At 37.7% G+C, this 23,548-nt stretch overlaps 1 protein-coding gene across 1 annotated transcript in view; it reads left to right on the top strand.

Moving 5' to 3' along the window:
- Positions 1 to 5,465: 5,465 nt before the first annotated feature.
- ass1 (argininosuccinate synthase 1) overlaps positions 5,466 to 23,548 on the top strand; it is a 53,076-nt gene continuing 34,993 nt past the window's right edge. The window contains exons 1-8 of the mRNA XM_030149188.1: positions 5,466 to 5,608; positions 7,393 to 7,530; positions 9,241 to 9,309; positions 9,598 to 9,786; positions 11,514 to 11,570; positions 11,650 to 11,724; positions 15,836 to 15,906; positions 16,015 to 16,045. Coding sequence (XP_030005048.1) covers positions 7,429 to 7,530; positions 9,241 to 9,309; positions 9,598 to 9,786; positions 11,514 to 11,570; positions 11,650 to 11,724; positions 15,836 to 15,906; positions 16,015 to 16,045 — 594 coding nt within the window. The 5' untranslated portion in view covers positions 5,466 to 5,608; positions 7,393 to 7,428. The remainder of the gene's footprint in view (positions 5,609 to 7,392; positions 7,531 to 9,240; positions 9,310 to 9,597; positions 9,787 to 11,513; positions 11,571 to 11,649; positions 11,725 to 15,835; positions 15,907 to 16,014; positions 16,046 to 23,548) is intronic.

Raw genomic sequence — 23,548 nt, 5'->3', positions numbered from 1 at the left:
GCATTGCAGAGCACTGAATCCCTTCACTATTTCCACCAATCAGGGATGAGCTAGGAGTCATATGACCCATGTTTACCTATTTTCCTCATGTCATGGCTATAAAAAGACACATGCATTTTTTGTAGCTATCAATTTACACGTATAATTACATTCTTTACAAGTCAAGAGAGTCACAGTTTGTTGTAAATCTGTTTTAACCCATAAAGACCCATTGCTACCTTTGGGGCAGTCCCCAAATTAATTTGATTAATTTGACCTTTCTTAAGTTATTTATCACCATTTAATTTAATGTCACCCTGTGTCTTTTGCATTTTTTCCATGAAAATCAGGTATTTTTCTATGTTTAATTTAGTGATCATGTAGATGTTCATGAAAGCTCAGACTGAAGTTGAGGGTTATTATATCAGAAACAGAAAAAAACTGAAGAAAATGTAACTTTTTCAGATAAGATATCAGTGACAAAATGTAAAAACAAGTGTCTCCGTCCACTGTCATTTATCAAACTCCGTGGGTTTTACCGGTGAATCAGTGTTGTAGAAGATGACTGTGTTTCCACGTTCACTACGGAGCCTCTGAACGTCCAAATAGGTCATATCTGATGATCACAAAAAGATGGCAAACTGTATTTCACCTGAATTATTTCAACATATTGATAGGTTTCGTGGCTCAGAAGTTATTAAATATTTTAGATCAGTAAATGATTTGGGTTGCCAGTGGCTGTTTGGATCTTTAAGGGTTAAGTATCAGAAAATGTATAAACAGAAAGCCTACACACCAGAGAGAGACATTACATGTTGTTGTAACTGTTTCTCTCCACAATCTGTTCAGACTCACTGAGGATGTCTCTGGAGCTTCAATGTAACCAGACTAGTAGTGATTTTCACCTCCTTTAATATGCAAAGGTTATTTTGGTGTTGGTGACGTGTATGACATGCAACTTCAGATGCAGTTCACTGAGCTGTTTAACACAAAACTAAATGTTTCTTCAGTATGACTTAGATGAAACTGTAGTTTCTGAGAATAATAAAAAAACTCAATAAAAATAACCTCTATGCTAAACAGCAGCTAAACAACTGATCGACAGGGTGGACTGTGTTATAACACATCTATATCAAATGTTACATCCATCCCCTTACAAACATCTAATAACACTGAATTAACCTGAATGAATTTACACAATGCTGCTCATGCGCAAACACTTTGACACTGCTTTATATGAGACGTGATCTACATCTTCTTTTATACAGGTACATTGTCTCACGAGCTGCAGTTTTCAGGTCTCAATATCCCTTTGTAAATGAAACATTTCTACTTATGTTTGCTTTGAAAATGTAATGGAATAACTACTATTCATATTTAAATTGTAACTAATAGTGACTGAATTACTTGTGAAAATATTCAAATTTTTTGTATATCATTCAGCCCTAGTTGTAATATTCATATATTACTAAAATAAGTCCTAGAAGACTAATGTTTTAACCTCAACTTAATTTCTGGTGTTTTTCATAGGAAACAAATGTGGATGCTTTGTATAAAGGTCTGAATGGTGAAGCTAAAAAATCAAGCAAGATTAAAATGCTAAAACACAAAGTTTTATAACCACTTGTGTGCTTCCCCACTTTTTCTTTTTTCATAATATAAGTGTTTCATATTTTGGATTATTTTTACACTCTGATATTCTCTGATGGCTCCTTCTTCCACCTCTTACTTTCATGGGCTACATATGTTTTGGTAAGATCAGAATATAAAGACAGAACAGAACAAAATACACAAGAAAGCTGTGATATGTGGATCCATTTCCCATTTGCTATGATGAAATTCAAATTGGTACATTTTACATTTACCTAAGTATGTGAGGAAGAGATGTATTAATTTGACATTTGGACTGTACTGTATTTATCTATGTATTTCTGTTGTAGAAATTTTTTTTGTTGTTGAGATCCAAAATGGCTGCTTGAGGAGAGGTTTATTCATAGAAACCCAGCAACAGACGACATTCTCCATCTGTCAGATGCAGTTACAGTTACAGATCCAACAAAAGGTACGCTCAGATGCAGATGAAGTTAAACCTATGCTATTGTAAAGAACTGAATATCTACGCTGAGGTGCCTCCAGGACCCAACTCACACATTTGCCTAACAACACAATTCTCAACAACTGTAAATGGGAGAAGTGTCAGGGGCTCTGGGGTGAGTTGGCTTCTAATGCTAATTAAGGTGTATCTCCAACAAAAGGTCCTTCCTGTACAGTGACTTGTAAACAAATGCAATAGACAGGTCTCACATGAACAATAGTTGCATGCATCTTGGCAGCTATAGTTGTAACAGCTGATTCTCAAACAGTAAGCAAAATTAAATTATTTACTTCCATGCCATTGTATGCTCTTTTATACTTCTACTCCACTACAATTCATATAATAGGGATTTGACAGTTATTAGTAACAAACCTTTTACATAGAAATAATTTGATGTAGCACTTTATATACTGATCTACCCAGTAATTTTGGGAGTAATATTTTTTTTAGCCATCTATTATACAGACAAATATTTAACCAAGATATTCATAAAGCAATAAGATGTCATATACAGAAAAAAAGTTGACTTCTCACTAGATTGGTTGGAAAACTGTTCTTTAAATTGATGAACATCATGTATGTAAATGGTGACCCAACAGTATTGTGCAAAAGTCTTAGGCACCCTTTAGCGTTCCAGGGTTGTAAATGGGTGTGTGTCTTTATTTCTAACATGAAATATGCAGAAATTATGTGCACAGTATTGAATCACACACACACACACACACACACACACACACACACACTAATATGAGCTGAACAGCTTCTGCAGGTGAAGACAATATTTAGTGTGACCTCTATTTGGATTCAGTAAATTTTCAACACTTTTGGGTCGACTGTCTGGATGTTTTCTTAAATAATCTTGTGTTATATCGCACACCTTCAGAATGTCCCAGAGGTTTTCATGGTCTTTTATCCTTCTCTCTGTGCAGATGATCCAATATAACTTTTACAATATTCAGAATATTTTCTGTAGTGTACTTTTGTTCTTAAGACTCTTTACATTCAAACAACAAACCTTATGGCGGTCTAGAGTTTTGCACAATACTGTATATAATGGCCATTTTGGTGTCGGTGACGTATATGACTTGGGTACAGATGCAGTCTACTGAGCTGTTTAACACAAAACTAGATGTTTCTGAAACTTTCTTGACTTGAAATATGATCTTTTAATTCACAATAAACATCCTTTGTGTGAATGGGGGCACAATTCAAAATGGAATCAAAAAGTTATTTCTCTCTCCCCACTGACTACATTCATATTAATGCTGAAGGTAAGAACATGGAGAACAAAGAAAGGGGTGGAAAAGAGATATTCAGGAGAATGAGTAGACCCCAAATCTTTACTTTTATGCTATAAAGTACACACATTAACCACTGTTTAACCTAAAGTTAAAGTTCTGTTTTAACCCTCAAAGAACAGCCACTGGTGACCAAAATCATCCACCTATCTAAAATGTTTAATAACTTCTGACCACTAAACTATCAATATGTTGAAATAATTGAGGTGAAATGCAGTTTGTCATCTTTTCATTGTCATCAGATATGACCCATTTGGATGTTCAGAGGCTCTGTAGTGAACATGGAAACACCGTCATCTTCTACAAACATGAGGACCGGGGGCCAAATCCGGCTCGCCAAAGGATCCGATCTGGCCCGTAGGATGGATTTGTGAAATACAAAAATTACACTGAAGATGTTACCAATCGAGGATGTCAAAATGATTTTAATTCAGATTCCACATACAGACCAATTAGATATCAAGTAGGTCAGACCAGTAAAATACTATCATATTAAACCTATAAATAATGAAAACAGCAAAGTTTCTCTTTGTTTCAGTGTAAAAAAGTAAAATTACATGAAAATGTTAAAAATATTTTACAAAAAATGTGAATAACCTGAAATGTCTTAAGATAAGTAAATGCAATTTTACCAATATTCTGCCTGTTATTAAATGTTTTGTGCATTTGTAATTATAATGTAAGTTGTAATGCACATGTGTAAAGGATAAACTAATAATCTGAGGCATAATATTATTAAAATTGCAGTTGTTTTTTGTAAGATGTTTCCAGTTGTTCATGTTATTTTGATTTTTGTAGATGTTAACATTATCTTAATTAAATTTTACTTTTTTCACTGTTATTATTTCACTGGTCCGGCCCACTTGAGATCATACTGGGCTGAATGTGGCCCCTGAACTAAAATGAGTGGGATATCCCTGTTCTACATTAATTCACCAGTAAAACCCATGGAGTTTGACAAACAACAGTGGATGGGGACACTTGTTTTTACATTCAGTTACAGATATCTTTACTGAAAAGGTCACTTTTTCTACAGTCTTCCCTGTTTCTGATATAACCCTCAACTTTAGTCTTAGCTTTTATGAACATCTACATCACAGGTGACAAACATGCGGCCCGGGGGCCAAATCTGGCCCATCAAAGGGTCCAGTCCGGCCCCTGGGATGAATTTGTGAAATGCAAAAATTACACTGAAGATATTAACAATCCTTTATTTCAGTTTCCACATTCAGACCAATTCAATCTCCAGTGGGCAGGACCAGTAAAATCCCATCACAATAACATATAAATAATGACAACTCCAAATGTTTCTCTTTCAAAATGTAAATATTTTCATGTATTTACACTAACTAGTATAATTTTGCAAAATGTGTGTGAATAACCTGAACAAATATGAACAACCTGAAATGTCTTAAAGAGTTTTTTTTTTTTTTTTTTTTTTAATTTTAACAAAATTCTGTCTGTTATTAAATGTTTTGTGTATTTGTAGATCCACTGTGATCTGTAAGTTATAATGAACATGTGTAAATGATAAACTGAGGCATAATATTGTTAAAATTACATTTATTTTTTCAGTTTGTTCATGTTATTCACATCTTTTGAAAGGATAGTTTGAAGATGTAAACACTTTCATTATGTAAATGTACTTTTTTCACTCTGAAACATCGAGAAAAGTTTGGAGTTGACATTATTTATACATTATTATGTTATATTGTTGTTATTTTACTGGTTTGGCCCACTCCGATCAAATTCAGCTGAATGTGGCCCCTGAACTAAAGTGAGTTTGACACCCCTGATCTACATATTAGTAAGTTAAAAATAGGAAAATACCAGATTTTCACTGAAAACGCAAACGACAGAGGATATAGTAATAAATAGTGATAATAAAACAGTTATGAAAGGTTAAATAGAACACTTAATTTGGAGTCTGCCACGGAAGTAGGGGTCTTTATGGGGTAATGTAGACGTTAAGGTTGATCATGAATGAACGTTTTTAGAAACATATTGTCTTTTGGGTCTTAAGATGAACATTTCCGGTAAGTATTATTTAGTAAATAGCTTCCTGAATGAAATGGTGCAATAGTTCGCTCAGTATTACACTACATGATACTGATGACGCAGCTTTGAAATGACACACCAGGGCAGTGAAGTGCACACATCGCCACTCCTCCACTCCACAAAACATTGACCGACGTGAACGCAACACCGTTTGTCCATCAACGAAGACAATCTGCTGGTAAGTAAAACCAGTCTCACGTTTTTGGGTTTTTTTTTGTTTTGTTGTTTTTTTTACCTCTTCCATAGTCAGTTTATCTTTCATCCATTCGCATCGACAAGCTCACAGTTAAGCTAGTCTGCCCGTATTTTACCTTATGTTTCACTGTCGCTCAGCAAAATCCGTCAAAACTAGCTCCCGGTGGGTATAGTCAGGAGAAAAGCACCGTAAATGTGTCTGCAAATATATAATAAAGGACATTTAATATTGGACAATCTCACCAAACGCGTGGTGAACATCTCTGGAAGGTCTCAGGATGTGAAACTACCTGAGATCATGTCATCATCCTCCACAGACCACGCCGAAAACCACAGGCTGACATTTGAAAGTACCATGAGGCAGCCTATTGAACACGTTGAACTTCCATAAAAATTAAAGAAACATCAGTCGAGACGAACTGAGTAAGGTGGATATTGCTGTTGAGCGGAAAATAGTGGTAACTATCACAAGGCTGTTTTATAGTCCTGATTTAACTCTGAAAGACTCGTAACTATTTTTGCCACAGCTCCCAACGTCTTTCTCAAGTGATTTATCACCATTTATTGCAATATCATCATCTGCATTTAGCATTTTTTTCAATGAAAATCATGCATTTTTCTATATTTAATATACTGACCATATAGGTGTTCATAAAAGCTCAGTGTGAAATCAAAAGAAAACTGAGTAAAAAGTTACTTTTCTTAACAAAATATACCTTTAGCTCCAGATAATCACTACAGAGCCTATGAACGTCCAAATGAGTCGTATCTAATGACCATGAAAAACTGACAAACTACAGTTTACACAATTTTTGCATGTATTGATAGGATTAGTGGATCAACAGGTATTAAACACTATAGATCAACAGATGACTTTTATCATTGGTGGATGTTTGGGGCTTTATGGGTTAAAGCTGCAGTGCTTTTAAATTATTTATGAAAGACTTAACATGGTTAATTGTGGTTTTTTTCTCCTCCTTTATGGTCAGAACATTCCAAAAACTTTGCGACCAAGACAGAGTTTCACAGATCTGGAAGCAGCGCATTCAACACAAACATTAAAATATGTGTGTAAAGTAAGATGACACTGAAATATTTTAACTGGACAATGTTAAAAAAAACAAACAAAAGAAAAACCAAAAGAAAAAAACATATATTGCAACCATTGTCAGTATTACAATATAAAACCCTATCACAAGTTTACGGTGCTGCAATATATTAAATTGATTCTCGAAATCATGAAAAATGCCTAAAATGCAGAATTGAGATAATTCCTGTTGAGGCTTTTCTCACTAAACACAAATTCACAATGCTGCCCGTTTGCTTCTTGTACTTAATTGTGACTGTCTCCAGTCTTTTATGGCATACCGTTTTACTGAGTAAAGACTATTGTTGAAACGTGTCTTGCCTTCAGAAGACATTGGAGTCAAATCTTAACTTGTCCATCCATAACACTGAAAAAAAACTTTAATTGAGATTACATTTTTTCGACCATACACACTGGCCAAACTGAGAGAAGAAGCCAAGCAAATTTCACCATCTCAGTTTAGGTGGTGAAATCAGCCAATAGTGTCCTTGATTCAGTGAATTTTCCTCATTTCTGTTCAGATAAAAGTTAACACAACACAGTTATTTGTCATATAAATATAAATATAAATATATATATATATATATATATATATATATATATATATATATAGGCAGTTTGTTTTATACAATCATTATCTGCTAATTAAATGATTTCTATGTTCTGTCTCCCCTTCACAGATTTTTTTCCCCCAGTTGCACTGAGAGATCCTCGTAATGTCTAAAGGTACAGTGGTTCTGGCCTACAGTGGTGGACTGGACACATCCTGCATTCTGGTGTGGCTAAAGGAGCAGGGCTACGATGTTATTGCATTTTTGGTAAGGCTTACAAACCAGTGTCAGTGTGACAGGTGTCTGCACTGCATTACAGCTGCCTTTTGACGTCCACATGCCTCTCAAGTGGAACAGTTTGCCGTCCAATGACAGCTGACACAACTGGTCTTACACACCAACAGTAAAAGACCTGTCAGAGTGATAGTGGTGGACGACTCCCGACTACAGGATTTGGTTTTATAATAGCACCGTAAATCTAGCTGGATTTTCTTTTTGCCCTGGGGCAGTTCAGAAGTGCACAGCATGCACATTTTCTCATTGTCTAACTTTTCATTCAGGATTTTTTGGTCAGCATAGGGGGAAGGGTAAACTTTACAATCAGTCTAAAGTTCACTGCTGTGGCATGTGAGGTGCAGCCTCTTCTGTGTGGGGGTGTTTATTTGACGGTAGTTTTAACAAAATTAAATGCTTGTGTGAACTTGTCAGAGAACACTGCACAAATGACACATAGATAAGTGTGCTGCCCGCCAGCAACAATGAGGTTTTTAATTTTAAGTGATAATGTTTGATCACGATTGCTCTTTATGTTTATTGAGTTGCAGAACTGTGAATAGCTTGCTGGATGCTCCGAATTTGGGCACCTAGTTGGAAATGTTTTGTTTATGTATTAGGGAATTGGTTATTATTGTCATTATTATTATTTTTTTTTCTCTGTTATTGTATTCAGTTTATTTCTACATAAGTGAAAGACTTGAAACAAGAAATAATGCAATTTTTGGGTTCCATCCTTTTTTTTTTCTTTTTCTTTTTTTTTTTTATACCTCTCTTTGTCCTCTTTTATGTCATTTAGGTTAATGTCACTGATTTGATTGGTTTTGTGCCTGGGGTTTATGTAAACCCCTGAAAACTACTGACTGACACATAATGTGGCTGAACCTAGACCTGACCAAGTGAAACAACCCCAGATCATAACACTGCCTCCACAGACTTGTACTGTAGGCACTAGGCATGATGGGCAATCACTTCATACACGTCTCGTCTGACCATGATGCAATCATCTCTCTGGAACAGGGTTGAGCTGGACTCATCAGATCACATGACCTTTTTTTTAAATCAAATTATTTGTTGTAGCTGAAATGTAGTCAGTACAGTATTTATCCAGTGAAAAGATCTGAACTATTGGATTAATTCATGGGGACATTTTTGGCTGAACTGTGTATATTCAAGTTATTTATGTCATCTGATCTGTGCAATTTTGCTAACAAATGTAAAAATGCACATTTGTGGGGTTTGATACCAATGTCCTCTTCTTCCTAAGGTGTAAGTATATAAATAAACTGTTGTGAGAAATTTAAGCCTTAACCACTCTTATTTGTAGGTTTATTTACAGTATTTGACTAATTCATGAAACACACTTTCATGTCATCACTAATTTAGAGCATCAACCAATGACAATGATTTATGGTATCAATACTATAAGCATTTTACACCAGTGGATTCAGAATGGGATTGATCAGTCTGATGTAGGTCAGTAAAGATAGATTTGAATTAAATTTCTCTGCACATTTTGATTAACTAAAATTTCATTATCATGCCAGCTATAGTGTCTGTATGTTTGTATGTGAAGGGTTGTATTTCATTCCTTCATAGGAGTTCTAAAGAAAGTTATTGCATAATTTACTCGTATGTCTTTTAACTCTCAGTTGTTAATAAAAAGTTGTGTATTTTCATCACCTTGAATGTGTGTCTTTCCAGGCCAATATTGGGCAAAGTGAAGATTTTGACGCTGCTCGGAAAAAGGCAGAAAACCTTGGTGCGAAAAAGGTGAAGAACAGTGAAAATATGAACAAAATCAGGTTTCAGGTCTCTCCAGTTATGTGGTTTTGTAATGTAATGAATGACATCCAGAGTGCATTATTGTCATGTTTGACTAAGAACGTTTTCCTGTATTCATACTGACAGTGACAAAACCACTCTGTAGTAAACAATCAGACACACTCCTGCTTACTTTTTCACTGGTTAATCCAATGTTTCCCAGACAAAATGTGCACCATGTGCTATTTAAAAACTTAACGTCAAACTGTGTTGTGTCATGGTGTCTGTGGCATATAGGTTTTCATTGATGACCTCCGTGCTGAGTTTGTGACAGACTTTATCTGGCCAGCTGTCCAGGCCAATGCCATCTATGAGGACCGTTACCTGTTGGGCACCTCCATAGCTCGGCCATGCATCGCCCGCCGACAGGTTGAGATCGCACGTAGGGAGGGTGCCCAGTTTGTTTCCCATGGTGCCACAGGAAAGGTAAACCAGGGACTGAAACATTTTCCATTTTTTAAAATGTCAAGAGTATTTGAACAACAAATAAATGCAAATTGTGTGGGTGCATTTGGAGTGAATAAATGAGGCTGCATGGTTTCGTCACTTGGTGCAGGCTACATTGAAAATAACTATAATGAACAGAGACAAAGAAGCAGGGCATTCCTTCAATGTTTACCAACTAAAATGACATGGACTTGCTTTCTCATTAGACCAGAAATTTCAAACATAAGGCCCACAGGCCAAAACCGGCCTGCCGAAAAGTCCAATGCAGCCTGTGGGATGAATTTGTGAAATGCAGAAACTACACTGAAGATTTTAACGATCAAGGATGTTAAAATCATTTTAGTTCAGATATCAAGCAATCAAACTTTATTTATATAGCATCACATCATAACAAAGTTATCTCAAAATATGTTACATTTAGAGTTGGTCAAAACCAGACTCTTAAGCCAACTCACAGACACCACCAGAATCCTCCAGGACCAGACACTTGTTGACAGTGGAAGGAAAAACTACCTTTAACAGGCAGAAGCCTGCAGCAGACCTCGACTCTGGAGGATGGTTGTCTGCCTTGAGCAGTTAAATGGGTTAAAGGAAGAGAAAGAGAGAGAGATTGGATACACATGGCATGTGGATGCACAGCAAACTAAACTATAACTGTTAAAAGTTGAGTTGTTGCTAGTATAACTACCAGTAATTAGTACAAATACCCATAACTGCTATCACTACTATTCCAAATACAAGTACTAACAGTGGATATACTACTGCTGCAATTGTTAGTACCAATCTTAGAAACGTCTACCATCTATGTAACTGTATAATAAACACTATCACAAGCAGGACCACAGCAGCAGGTCCAGAGATAATCCAGGGAAAACCTGAGGTGATAAAACACAGAGACTCCAGGGAAGAAGTCAAGTCAGTAACATGTATTTGCTAGGGTGTGAATAGAGGAAAAGAGGAGGAGGAGGAGAGAGGAGCTCAGTGTATCATGAGTCTCCCAGCAGTCTAGGCCTATAACAGCATAACTAAGAGCAGCCTGAGCTGCCGTAACTTTAAACTTCATCAAAAGGGAAAGTTTCCTTCCTACTCTTAAACATAGAGAGGGTGTCTGCCTCCCAGATTGAGGCATGGAGGTGGTTCCACAATAGGGGAGCTTGATAGCTGAAGGCTCTAGCTCCGGTCCTGCTTTTAGAGATTCTATGAAGCACCAATAAGCCTGCATGTTGAGAGCGTAATGCTCTAGATGGATTGTAGGGAACTAAGAGCTCTTTCAGATGTGTAGGTGCCTGGCCATGAAGGGCTTTGTAAGTGAGGAGGAGAATTTTAAAGTCTGTCCTAGCATTCCCATTTGATTTCCACCCATGTTTTTTTTTCGAGGCTTTTGTTGAATTAAAATGCAGTATCTGTGTTCTGCCAGTAGGTGGAGACAGATGCCACACTATCAAATCACCTGTTCACTTCAGCTATGTTAGAACTTTGAATTGTGGTCTGTGTAATTGTAGTTCTGATTCTGTGTATGCAGATGTGGGAAAATTAGTAGAGCACAGTAAAGGGGAGTAATATGAGAAAAGAACCACATGCAGGAAGAAGTCATTCACTTATCTATACAAATACCTCTATACATTTATGCATTAACACACAGTACATGCACTCATCTGACACATGTAACACCTGAAGTAATGCTGTGTTATGTTTTGTTTTTTCAGGGAAATGACCAAATCCGCTTTGAGCTCACATGCTATGCTCTGTACCCTGAAGTTAAGGTGAGTTTGATGTTGTGCTGTGTGGGTCTGTTCTCTTGCATTCAGAGTTCCATCCATTGTCTCTGTTTATAATGTTCAGGTCATCTCACCGTGGAGGATCCCTGAGTTCTACAACAGCTTCAAAGGAAGAAAAGACCTGATGGAATATGCAGAGGTATGGCACCCCAACGCACGCATGCCTGCATTCACGCAATATTATAATATTATCCGCTGTATTTTGCATTTTTCAGTGAAGATCTTGTATTTTCCTATATTTAATTCACTGATCATGTAGATGTTCATAAAACCTCAAAGGAAAATCAAAGGTTATTAGATCAAATCAGACAAAATTTTGGAAAAAGTCATCTTTTTAACAAAATATATCATTAACTGAATATAAAAGCAAGTGTCTCCATCCACTTTCATTTATCAGACACTATTGGTTTTTACTGGTGAATCAGTGTTGTAGAATATGACTGTTTCCACATTCACTATGTAGCCTCTGAATATCCAAAGGGATCATATCCAATGACCATGAAAGACAACAAACTGCATTTTACACAGGTTATTTACAGTACATGTATTGGTAGGATTAGTGGATCAACAGTTATTAAACATTTTAGATCAATAGATGACTTTGGATGGTGGTGGATATTTGGGTCTTTATGGATTAAATACCGGAAACTGTATGTCAGACCAAAGGGCAATGACCTGTGGGGTCCCCCAGGGGTCTGTCCTGGCACCCCTCTTCTCTTGTTCAATCCTTACATGTTGCCACTTGGCCAGTTAATATACAGTAATAATGTGTCCTACCACAACTATACAGATGACACTCAGATTTACATCTTGCTGACAGCAGGTAGCTATGGGTCTGTGGACTCTGTCACTGCCTCCAACAGATCACTGTGTGGACGCAAAATAACTTTCTCCAACTACACTCACACAAGACTGAAGTCACTGTCTTTCGCCCACAAAAATGAAGAGAAAGTGTCAGCAGTCATCTTGAATCTCTTACTTTAAGTCTAAAAATCAGGTCAGAAATTTCAGGGTAACAATGGACTCAGACCTAAACTTTAACAGCCACATTAAATCAATAACATCATCAGCCTTTTACCATCTCAAAAACATTGCTAGAATGAAAGGTTTTCTGTGTGAACCAGACTTGTCCATGCATTTATCTCTGGCAGGTTAGACTACTGTAATGGCTTTCTTACTGGACTCTCTAAACGAGCTGTAAGATAGCTGCAGTACATCCAGAACACTGCTGCTCGAGTCCTGACTAGAAGCAGGAAGTACAACCATATCAGTCCTGTGCTCAGATCTCTGCACTGGCTTCCTGTCGCTCAGAGACTTTAAAACAGCTCTGCTGGTCTATAAATCTCTCCATGGTCTAGCACCAAAGCACATCTCTGACATGCTGGTCCCATATGAACCATCTCAGACCCTGTGAACCTCAGGGACTGGTCTTCTGCTGGTGCCCAGAGTCAGGACTGAACACAGTGAAGCTGCGTTTCAATTCCATGCAGCTAAACTCTGGAACCGTCTTCCTGATGACGTGAGACAGGCCTCTACTCTGATGATGTTTAAGTCCAGGCTGAAAACAGCTCTGTTCAACTGTGCAAATAACAACTGAAAGGGTTCTATCTGCACTCTTCTCTTTTACTTCATTTTAATCGATTATTACTTATGTTTTATTTATTATGTTTTAATTGTGTGTTTTTAACCTGTCTCTTCTCCATTTTTGTAAAGCACTGTGAATTGCTCTGTGTATGAATTGTGCTATACAAATAAATCTGCCTTGCCTGAATAGGAATTGGCAATAAAACTAAAACAAGTGGTGCCAGGCACAACAAACCCCGCCCCTCGCATGTATTGTAGCTTATTTTGGTATCGATCCAGCTGATGTCATGTCTATGCATGTGAAGATGTCAGCATATCAATTACCTCTATATATGTGCCAAGTTTGAAGTGAATTGAAGTAAAATTTATGTTTTCATAGACATTTGAAATTCTATGCTTATTATATACTATGGGAGACAAAAAAAAGATTTTAAAAATTCATAAAAGAAAAATTTAAACTTTGACTTACTTTTCCCAAAATGTAACCACATCTATTCTGGGTCACTGGCAATATATAAACCCAATTTGGTATCAATTCAAGCAATAGTTTTGCTGCTACAGGTGTGAAATTTCACCCATTATAAATAAAAATGCATAAAAATTTGAACTTTGACCTACTGTCCCCAAAATGTAATTAGATCTATTCTGGGTCACTTGCAGTTTATAAACCTAGTTTGGTATGAATTCAATCAATAGTTTTGCTGCTAGAGTGTTAAACAAACAAACAAAGCACAAAGAAAAAAAAACTGAACCAAAGACAATACCCCCTGCCTCCCCTTTGGGGGGGCGGAGTAACAAGATTTATCACAATACGGAATTGTATTACATTGAATACAAGTATATCTAATTTATAAATGAAATTAAATCTGGTAATCTTCACAGTGATTTCCCTTTTTCTTTACTCTTTAGAGTTTAGTTTGTTCGTATTGTGAATTACACAAGTAACCTTACAAAAAGTTTTAATTTTTTGTTGTTTACTTAACTTTACTCCTGCATATTTTGAGGTTGTAAATGTTCCAGGGGTTTTATTATTAGAATTATTTTGATTACTTTAGTTTAGACTTTAAAATGCTGCCTCTGACATTAAAAAATAAGCCACAAATAACACAATAAATAAATCAGGCATTTTACAGAATTTTTTTCTTGTTGCGTCTTTTACATATTGTTAGCCTCATAGCATAATTGCCTAAGTCATATTCTTTTTCAGGACAGAGCCAGGGATGTAAAATGAACCAGCAGTGTTAGGAGAGAAAAGTGACACAGATATCACAATTTGGCCAAAAATGTGACTTGGGCAATTATGCTATGAGGTTAACACTTTTCTCTCATGGCCCTTCCATCTTGTGTCTTGTACAGTGTTTCACATTATTTTCTCAATTTTTCTTTTGCATCTCTTTTGTCTGATTCTGCTTTCATCTTATTCATCTCTCAACTTGTTTCTTTTACAAGTAAGTGTCTAGTTAAGGGTTCCAAAAAAACAGCCTTTTAACCAGAAAGACATGAATTTGCAATGTATCTTGATAGTTATCAACGCTTACTAAAAATTTTTGCCCGTATCACCCTGGCCTATTGTTATAATTACTTTGTGCGCAGATATTTGATTATCCACTGTGGGTTATTATAATTTATTAATATGAAGATGTAGTTTTATTATCCTCACAACCTCTGAGCCATGAAAATAATCTCAAAAGTTACATTTTAGATTATGTTTATTATTTAAAAACAAGGGATGTACAAATGTTTTGGTCTTCTTGGTGGACAACAGCTGTCGGCAAATGTAAGGACACTTAAATGCTGCTGGTGGCTGTTTTTCATTTGTTGTGTTATTATTTTTATTAAAGGTCACTCATCAATGGACGGTATGATGAACACCTGAAAGACTTTAACAGTTCAGTTCAGTAAAAAAAAAATAACTTCTTAGTTTTCTCGGTACAAAATGGGGAATAAATAACTACAAACATCAGCATTGGCCAAATTGTTACTTTAATAATTGGTGATTAATTGGTAAATGAGTGTCACAGTCGGTGCATCACTGTCTAATTACTGATTTCTAATTCGATCAAAAAATGAAAAATGATAACAGTTGCCATTAAAACAGAGTTGGTTAGAATTGGGTTTCACGACTCAAATAAAACCCAAAGAGGAAAGTATTTGTAACATGAAAAACACAAGTTTATGAAGTCTTTAAGGACATGTTGCAGTAATTTGTGTCCTCTAATGTCGACATTTACAGTTCACATTGCCTTCTAATTTTTTCTCTTTCCGACCGCACACACATTGGTTGGGTGGCGTTCACACAGTTCAGTTGACAGTGGTCTAGATCACTTTTTGCCACCAGAGGGTGATCACGGTGCTTTAGACAGCATCACTCAATAGCATGGCAACTTGTAAAGTCTGAAAACAGTGTTATTGACTTTTCCTTTCAACATACATATATAATACAAAATATCCAGTTGTTCTAGCTGCTATTTGTTTTATTCTCAGCAGTGTTAAAAGTACATGTTTTAGCTGCACATCAAATGGGTTACAAGCCGGCAGATATAATTTTCCGTGTTTCTTTTGTTTGTGGGGCTGTAGCTCTGTATTCCTGTAACCTCCATCTGCTGTTACTGTATCCTGAAGACATGAAATATGTAATTGACACCACTCTTTCTGTCTGTCTCTAGAAACATGGCATCCCAGTCCCTGTCACTCCTAAAGCTCCATGGAGCATGGATGCCAACCTCATGCACATAAGGTGAGTAGCATTGTGGGATTTTATATAAATTTAATTAGAAATTCATAGAAATAACACAAACATTATTAGAATTTAAGATTTAATTCTTCACACTGTTTTTCCTAACAGCTATGAGTCTGGCATCTTGGAGAACCCAAAGGTAAGAGCAATACGTGATTCATGGGTAGAAATGTCATTTGACCACTTCTTTGGTGCTGTGCTAAATATCTTTAAATATGTTTCAGCAGACTCCTTTAGGGAAACAAAAGACATTTCTTGTTATAGTCATGGTACCAAACAGTAACAGTAACAGTATGTAGTCATAATCACCGACAACTCTCCATTAGCTTGTAATTAGTAGAATTTAGATAAACTGTGTGGAACTCTAACATGGGGGTTGATGTAAATGTTACTTTCAGTCTGTTCACTGTTCAGCTCACTAATGTCCTTCAGTCTCCATCAGTATATACATTCACATGAAACAAAATGTGGCATGGACAGTAAACTTTTGCACCACACATTCAGCAGCACCTGTTGCTGCTTCACTCTAACTTCCTTAAAATGAGTCAGCTGACAAGACAGAACTAAAGATGGGTCTCAGTTCAAATCTATTGCAAATTTCCACTCATTTCATATATTATGGGAACATGAGTATGCATTTGTTGTCAGTGTCATCATCATGGTTTTAAAGTTTACCTGGTAGATGTCGTGTTTCATACACAGACTTTAGACACACACTGGTGGGGTTGACAGAAACCTAAAGCTGGCTGACATCTGTCACACCAAACCAAACTGAATCACAGATCTGGATCATGTCATATTACTTCAAATTCTTCAAGACTTTTGTCAAACGTGTTTCTGCAGTTCTTCATATACGGCGGCATTTTGTTGCAGTTTTCCATCTAATATGGTATTGATATTTGTTTATTAGGGGATTGGTATTGTGTTGTCGCTCATTCACATATACAGACATGCAGTGATTTACTAAATCTGCTTCCATTCTACTTTTCCCCCCACATTTATCTTTTAAGTGATACACCAACCTTTACACCTTCACAAGTGTAAAAACTTGTAATGAGTGAGTGATGAGTTAATGAGTTTTAGGTTGTTAGGTTAATATGTTATTTAATGCACAAATGAAGAATGATACTAAAAAAGCTGTATGAAAATGCATCAATAGTTTTAAACTGAAAAAAATTATTGATAGAGCTCTTTTACACAACCTCGATACGACTCAAGTGCTGACAGATAAAGTAAAAGTAAACAGTAAAATGGAAAATGGAAAAAAAAAAAACACACCAAGTAGACAGATGTACAGTATATGGTAGCTTGGTACAATATTCATACAGTAGACATAGTGCTCACTGTCGGCACGTTGTATCCTGTTTTGACACATGACTGGGACACATGTGCAAGTCAAAGCTCTGTGTTTGGTACATGAGCTGTTTGGACTGACCATAAAACTAACACAGCAGTAAACCTACTGTCTCTCCAGTTGACCCGTGCCAGCCATACCAGATCCAAACCCGACTCTCCCACAGTGCTGCAGTTGAGACAGAGTTTGATCTCTGCCAGGGTCAGGGGTCAAAGCAGTACATACAGGTTGCCCCCGGTGACCCCCAAAGCTCCCATCCCTTGGTGGCTCTGTCTGTGTCTGTGTATCTCCTCACCCCAAGTCCTCGCCGGGCCCTGGGAAGAGCCTGGGACACACAGACACTGACTTGTCGTCAGCAACGCTTCGACTAATTCCCGATTTCATGGGAGCCAGGGAGGGGGAAGGGTTAGGGCGTTGCGCCCAGCTGGGGCCTCCTGAGTTCCAGCCCCTACTCCTCGGGACTTCATTGTTCCACTGGTTGCGCCGCCGCGGGCTGCGACGTGGGAGGGGAGCCATTTCATCGTGACACCGTGACACCAAAATGTCACCAGTAACAGTAAAGTACAAAGACAGCGCAGCAGACAGATGAGTCCCCAATGGACGGGGTGTCACAGGGAGGCGAGGGGTTCCCGCGCTGCTGGAGTGGAGATGCAGGGGCAGGGCCACTGTAACTCACAGACCTCCGTCTTCCTCACTCTCTTTCTCTGTCCTTTCCCACCCCTCTGCTGCCTCTTTGTGGTCGGGCTGTTGAGAAATGTGTTGAAAAGAATGAGGCAAACCCGCTCAATAGCATAGCGATGTATGATGACAGTATTGTGTAACTCATTCAGGGGTTTTTTGTTGGACCATTTACTCCAATATTGAATCGATTAATGGCATTAAATACAATGAAATATTTATGGTGCTGCGGTCCAGAGAAGTAAAAGGTTTTGAATACATTACCAAGGGAAAAGAATGATGCCCTGAACTTGAAGGACCTGTAATAATTAACTGATTTTCAGTAGCCCCAGCTCTGCCCCCTCCTCTAATTGTAGTTTTTGTTGTTTTGGACTTTTGTGTCTAAACTGTGTAAGTAGAAACAATATGCCAATTCTAACTTGATCTCAATTTAAAACCAGAAACAGATCGAAATCCAAATTTGCACCAGTAAGTGAATTCTTAAACCAACATGACAGATTCTGAAGGGTCATCTGAAAAAGGTCATCTTGTTCTAAGTATCTCCTCTCCATATCAGCCTTTCTCTGTCCTCCAATTTCAGCCCTCGAGGCTCAGGGTGGACCTCGGCTATTCAGCCCCTCAGCCCCCCACCACCTGTAGTACAATGGCCTCTCTTTGCTCAACACTGTCACATCAGGAAACGTCCAAATGGCCGCTCATATGTTCTTCACTAGATAGAAGTCAGCAGAGTTCAGGTTACTTAATGATTATAACACTGTATCCTTCCTGATAACCCCAAACCTGTAGCACAATAGACCGCTGACTTTATTTACCTCCATCTCCATCTGGGGCATTAACCTTTATGAAGACATGCCACCAGGGCAACTTGAGCCAAGTGAAGTCCCCATCCTGATTAGAGTCACATTATTAACATGTTCCTGCTTGTGGTTGTTGTACAGTTACTGAAAATCATGCTCTTAGAAAAGATCTTGCATAAAATGTTGTGTATATCGATTACTCTTGATAATTGTGGACAGCATAAAATGCACAGTGTATGTTGGAGGTGTGACTCTGCTGTTGCACACCATGTTATTAGAGAACAAATAATTACATTTCAGTTGCAAAGGCATGATTCACTGTATTAACTTTGAGTTCTTGTCAGTATTGGCTGTGGATGCAGCAGTGGAGGTCACAGTGAAGTAGATCATGACAGTTGTTTTTACAATTGCCGACAAAAATCATGTTTACTTGCAAGGTAATATGTTGAACTTTTATTCACATAATTGTAATGATGTATATTCATGTTATGTAATTTTCTTAGCTGAATTAGCTGTAAGCAACGTTAGTGCAGCAGTCCATAATGTATATTTAATAGTATGACAGATTTATCTGGATTTGAACATTGTTGGAAATATAATGTATGATAATGTATGTATAAAGTATGTAAGAACACAAATCAACAAACTCCTTAGCATATCTTATATCTAACTACCTAGGTTTATTTTAATATGGAGCTCTTGTACCTTTTAAATGTTTTTACCAATTTAGCAGGAGTACGATAAAGATAATGAGAAGGAAAAGCCGAATAGATTTTTGTAACTCCACTCCTTTTTGTCTTATCTGATTTAGCTTATCACTTAACAAAATCTTAATTACATTTTTCAATGAATTAATGTATCATGTCATCACAATCTTCCTGTTGTGACAGAAGCTTAAGTAGAGAATATGCAGTATTATATGTGTTTACATGGATGCTGTTCTGATAGGTGAACATTTACATACTCTAAGCATTTAATCAGAATTTCTTAAATTATCAATTGATAGTGATAGAACAGAATTTCACCAATTTTCCTGGAAGAAGAAGAAGCAGCAGCAGCCTTACAATGTGTTCTGGAATAGCATTTCCCTTTTTTTGGCATTACAAGCTTTTCCTTCTCAAAAAAGTTGCATCAGCCGCGAACTAGTTTTGTTGACCAGATGATACATCAGTCAAGTATGCATAAAGGGGAGAAACAATTAGACCAAGTGTTTACATTGCTACCATTTATCTATTGATCAGACTACCCAAGGTTTCCAATAGCCCTCTCATTCTACTTGATATGCATTGTGACTTCTTCAGACCAGGTGGTTACATGAGACCTGTTTTGCCTGGGCTGTTTTTCTCATTATTAGTGAATTTTTAAGGTCCATGTAAACACAATCGGTGTCACCCCCTAGTGTGCATCAACAGCTCAGACTCTCTCTACTTTGCTGTTGTGGTACAAGTCGGCACTTATTAGATCTGTCCACACCATCCTGTCCTGTTTCCTCAGTGCATCCCCTGTTCCTCTATGTTCCACACATGAGTGGTCAGGGCCCACCCTGAGGCAGCCTGACACTCGTCCTCACTCATTAAAACATCACCTCAGTCTTAATTATAGTTTGTGTGAGAGGGCTTCCTCAGGCCCACTCAGGGCTTTGATCACAGTGGCCTGATGGGCCACCGGCCGCACTGACCAGGAGTAAAGAAGCGGAACACCAAGCCCTCGCTTACCTACAGGAAATAAAAACGTGTTTTCTGCTGGCCAGAGTGAAGGCTTGGACAGAGGACTGCCTGCAGGGGAAGGAAGTGGGCTTGTAGGTGTATGTATGCATGTGAATGTGTGCTTTGAAGCAGAGAGGTCAGAGTCTGTCATGTGCCCTCGCTTTACCCCCAGGTCTGATTTGTTTGACCTGTAATACTTAGCGAGAGCTCCCCTTGTTTGTCTCAGCGCAGCTTTAGCTTTGGCTCCGAGTGGAAGTGTTCAGATTAAATTCAGAGAAGGGACGGACATTAACCAAAACATCCTCAGTGTTAAGAATATAAATATCTCATCACATGCGTATTGTTTTATTCTTGTCTCAATTTACCATGTTTGCATTTTAAAGAGAAGGACAGACTTGAAACGTGGTGATTTAAGCGTCATTTCCAAGCCATTGCGTCAGTGATGTTTTTACCACCCTCTTCTCTTCTATCTCCCTCTCAACTCTCCCTCTTCCTTTTTTCTCTGCGTCTCCCTCCTGCCACCTCTGCCTCTTTTTGGCCTCGTTGGCTACGATTGAAAACCAATGAGGCAACTAATATGTGGAAAGATAGAAATTTACTTGCTTTAAGTTCATGCGTCAGGCTTCTCCATTGCCTGTATGGGCCACGTTTAGCACAACAATATGGCAGGAGCAAAGCCTGCCAAAGGAGCTGCTCTGTGCTACATGATGGTACGCTTCACGCCCCATTTCCCACCAATACCCCCTACCCCCCCTGTCTCCTCTATCTCTACCTTTTCCTCTCTTTCAGGGCTACGGCTTTGGGACAGGTCCACCTGCAGGGGGTTAGAATTGAAATGCATTGATCTCTTGCGCTCTGGAAACAAGCCCATTCCCGTACTTTCCTCTTTCTTGTAGTGTCTGTAAGTTTGATGTCTCATCTTTGGAAGTACATCATTTTTCAAGCATTACTCAGCCTGCCTCATTAATGTATGTATGTATGTATGCATGTATAAAATATATAAATGCATCCTTTGATCAGGTGGAAATTTTGAGTGTAGCTCTGCATCTCTACAACAATGAGTACATTTTACCAGCACTGTTGTTTTCAACAACACAACATAGCAATATTCTGAATTAGACAGGTGTTATGCAAACAGCATATTCTAATTGGATAAGCCCTTTTCCAAATAAAGCATTTTCTGACTTAAGACATGTGGGATATGTGGATATTATTTTGGATTGTATGATGATCATTTGGATATGTAGTTTGCACATTCACATAGAATATGCGCTTCATTTGTAGATTTGACCACAGTTTGCAGGACATGGCCTGTGTTTACAGTCAGCTGGAGTAGAGACAAAAATCTTCTCTGGTAGAGATGGATGCCTATTGTAAAATTATGATGAATGATATCAACAGGTTTATGGATCTGAGCAAAGTTTGCCATTGGCCACTGGTGGAAAACTTTCATAAAACCTCATTTTTAATCAGGATAGCTGCAATCGAACAGGAGTATCACTGAAATGTATTTTATTTAGCTTATTAGGAATTTTGTGTGGTGTAAGGCCAAAAACTGAATATTTTGTACATGTTAGCATAGTCACTGCAGATACATACTCATTACTTCTGTTTTCTTAAATGTTATGAGACAATACCTATACAGTAAACAATATGAAATTTAAAGTTTTTGCAGATCTTGTCTTATAAACTTTGAACTTAAGACATGAGCGAAACAAACTTAGTCATCGGTGTTGTGAGGGTGTTTTTGCTGATATTCAATGAACAGCTATGTATAGTATTTGTGCATCATTTTGAACCTGTATTACTTTAATCTTTTGGAAGTAGCTTAAATTAATTACTAAATTAAAGAAATTTATTAAACACAATTCCACTTCAGTGAAGAATATCTGACCAGTGCACTTAAGAATAGATTATTTTATGGGAAAACATTGTTGGCTAAATATTGTAGATTTTTCTCATCAGGGTTATTCTGTTTCTCCAGCTTAGGTCTCATAATGCTTGGGAAACCTTGCCTTGTTTCTGGCACCACTTTCATTCCTATTGTTGTCATGCATCTCTTGCTCTTTATGTTATTGTTTTTAGTACTTGTTGATGAATTTAATTAATAGCATGAGGTGTATACATTTAATTTACAATTAATATGCATTGTCCCAAGTAAATAAATTAATCAGTCTGAAAAAATATCATAACAAACATAATAACATTACATATGAAACTTGCAGTTTGTAAAGTATACACTCAGTAATCATGTGGCACCAGCAAGTCACAAAAGGGGTAAACCTTTTAGTTTCTGACCAGGAGACTACACCACAGGAAACGTAGTCTTCCTTATTCTCCAGTATTTAAAATTCAGTCCATCCTTCCCCCCTCAAAGAGTATGCATCAAAAGGCTTTTAGAGTAGTCATTTCGCCCCTCTCCTGTTCGCTCTCATTTGGCATCTTTCAGGGCACTGAGGCAGAAAATAAAGGAGAGGGAGACAGGACGCCTTCCCAGTCAATTTTGGTGTTTAGTTAAAAGGAAGGAAAGTGATTGCGCTGCTCGTTTTCTCCTCACTGACAGACGGCAAGCGGATGCCGATTAGTTATTGTATGATGATTTAGTGTCTTGTAAAGCTTTCCATTTAAATGCACCCAGTAGTTTTTTTGCATAGTCCCCCTGCAATTTGTTTCAGCTCAGGAGACATTGGCCATCGTCTTGTCCTAATGCTGTGTAATTGTTGGAGGGGCACATTGCTGGGCGGACACATCAGACCGCCACGGTCTTTCAGGCCCCAGCCATGACTTACTGAAATCGCTCCCAGCTCCCACCAACTGGAAAACCCCCCACAAACGTCTGTCTCCTGAGCCAACTTTAGTGAGATTTTTTTTTTTTTTTTGTAGGGTGTGAATATTAGGGCTTTGTTTTGCCCATTTAGCGACATCTTTTCATTTTAGAAGTAAAAACAGAACACTAATGTCAAGAGCAAGGTGTGAAAACTGGGAAATTCATTAATCTTCACCAAACTGTTTAATCCTTTGTTGGGTCACAGGAGGGCTGGAGCCGGGCCAAGAAAAACCCAACCACAGACACTGGAGGAATGTAAAAGTACAGTTAATCAAATACT

The sequence above is a fragment of the Sphaeramia orbicularis genome, chromosome 12 (genome assembly GCF_902148855.1).
Source record: "Sphaeramia orbicularis chromosome 12, fSphaOr1.1, whole genome shotgun sequence".
In the NCBI taxonomy this organism is placed as follows: domain Eukaryota; kingdom Metazoa; phylum Chordata; class Actinopteri; order Kurtiformes; family Apogonidae; genus Sphaeramia; species Sphaeramia orbicularis.
Note: the sequence above shows the minus strand (reverse complement) of the source record. Positions and strands in the feature narration are given on the sequence as shown.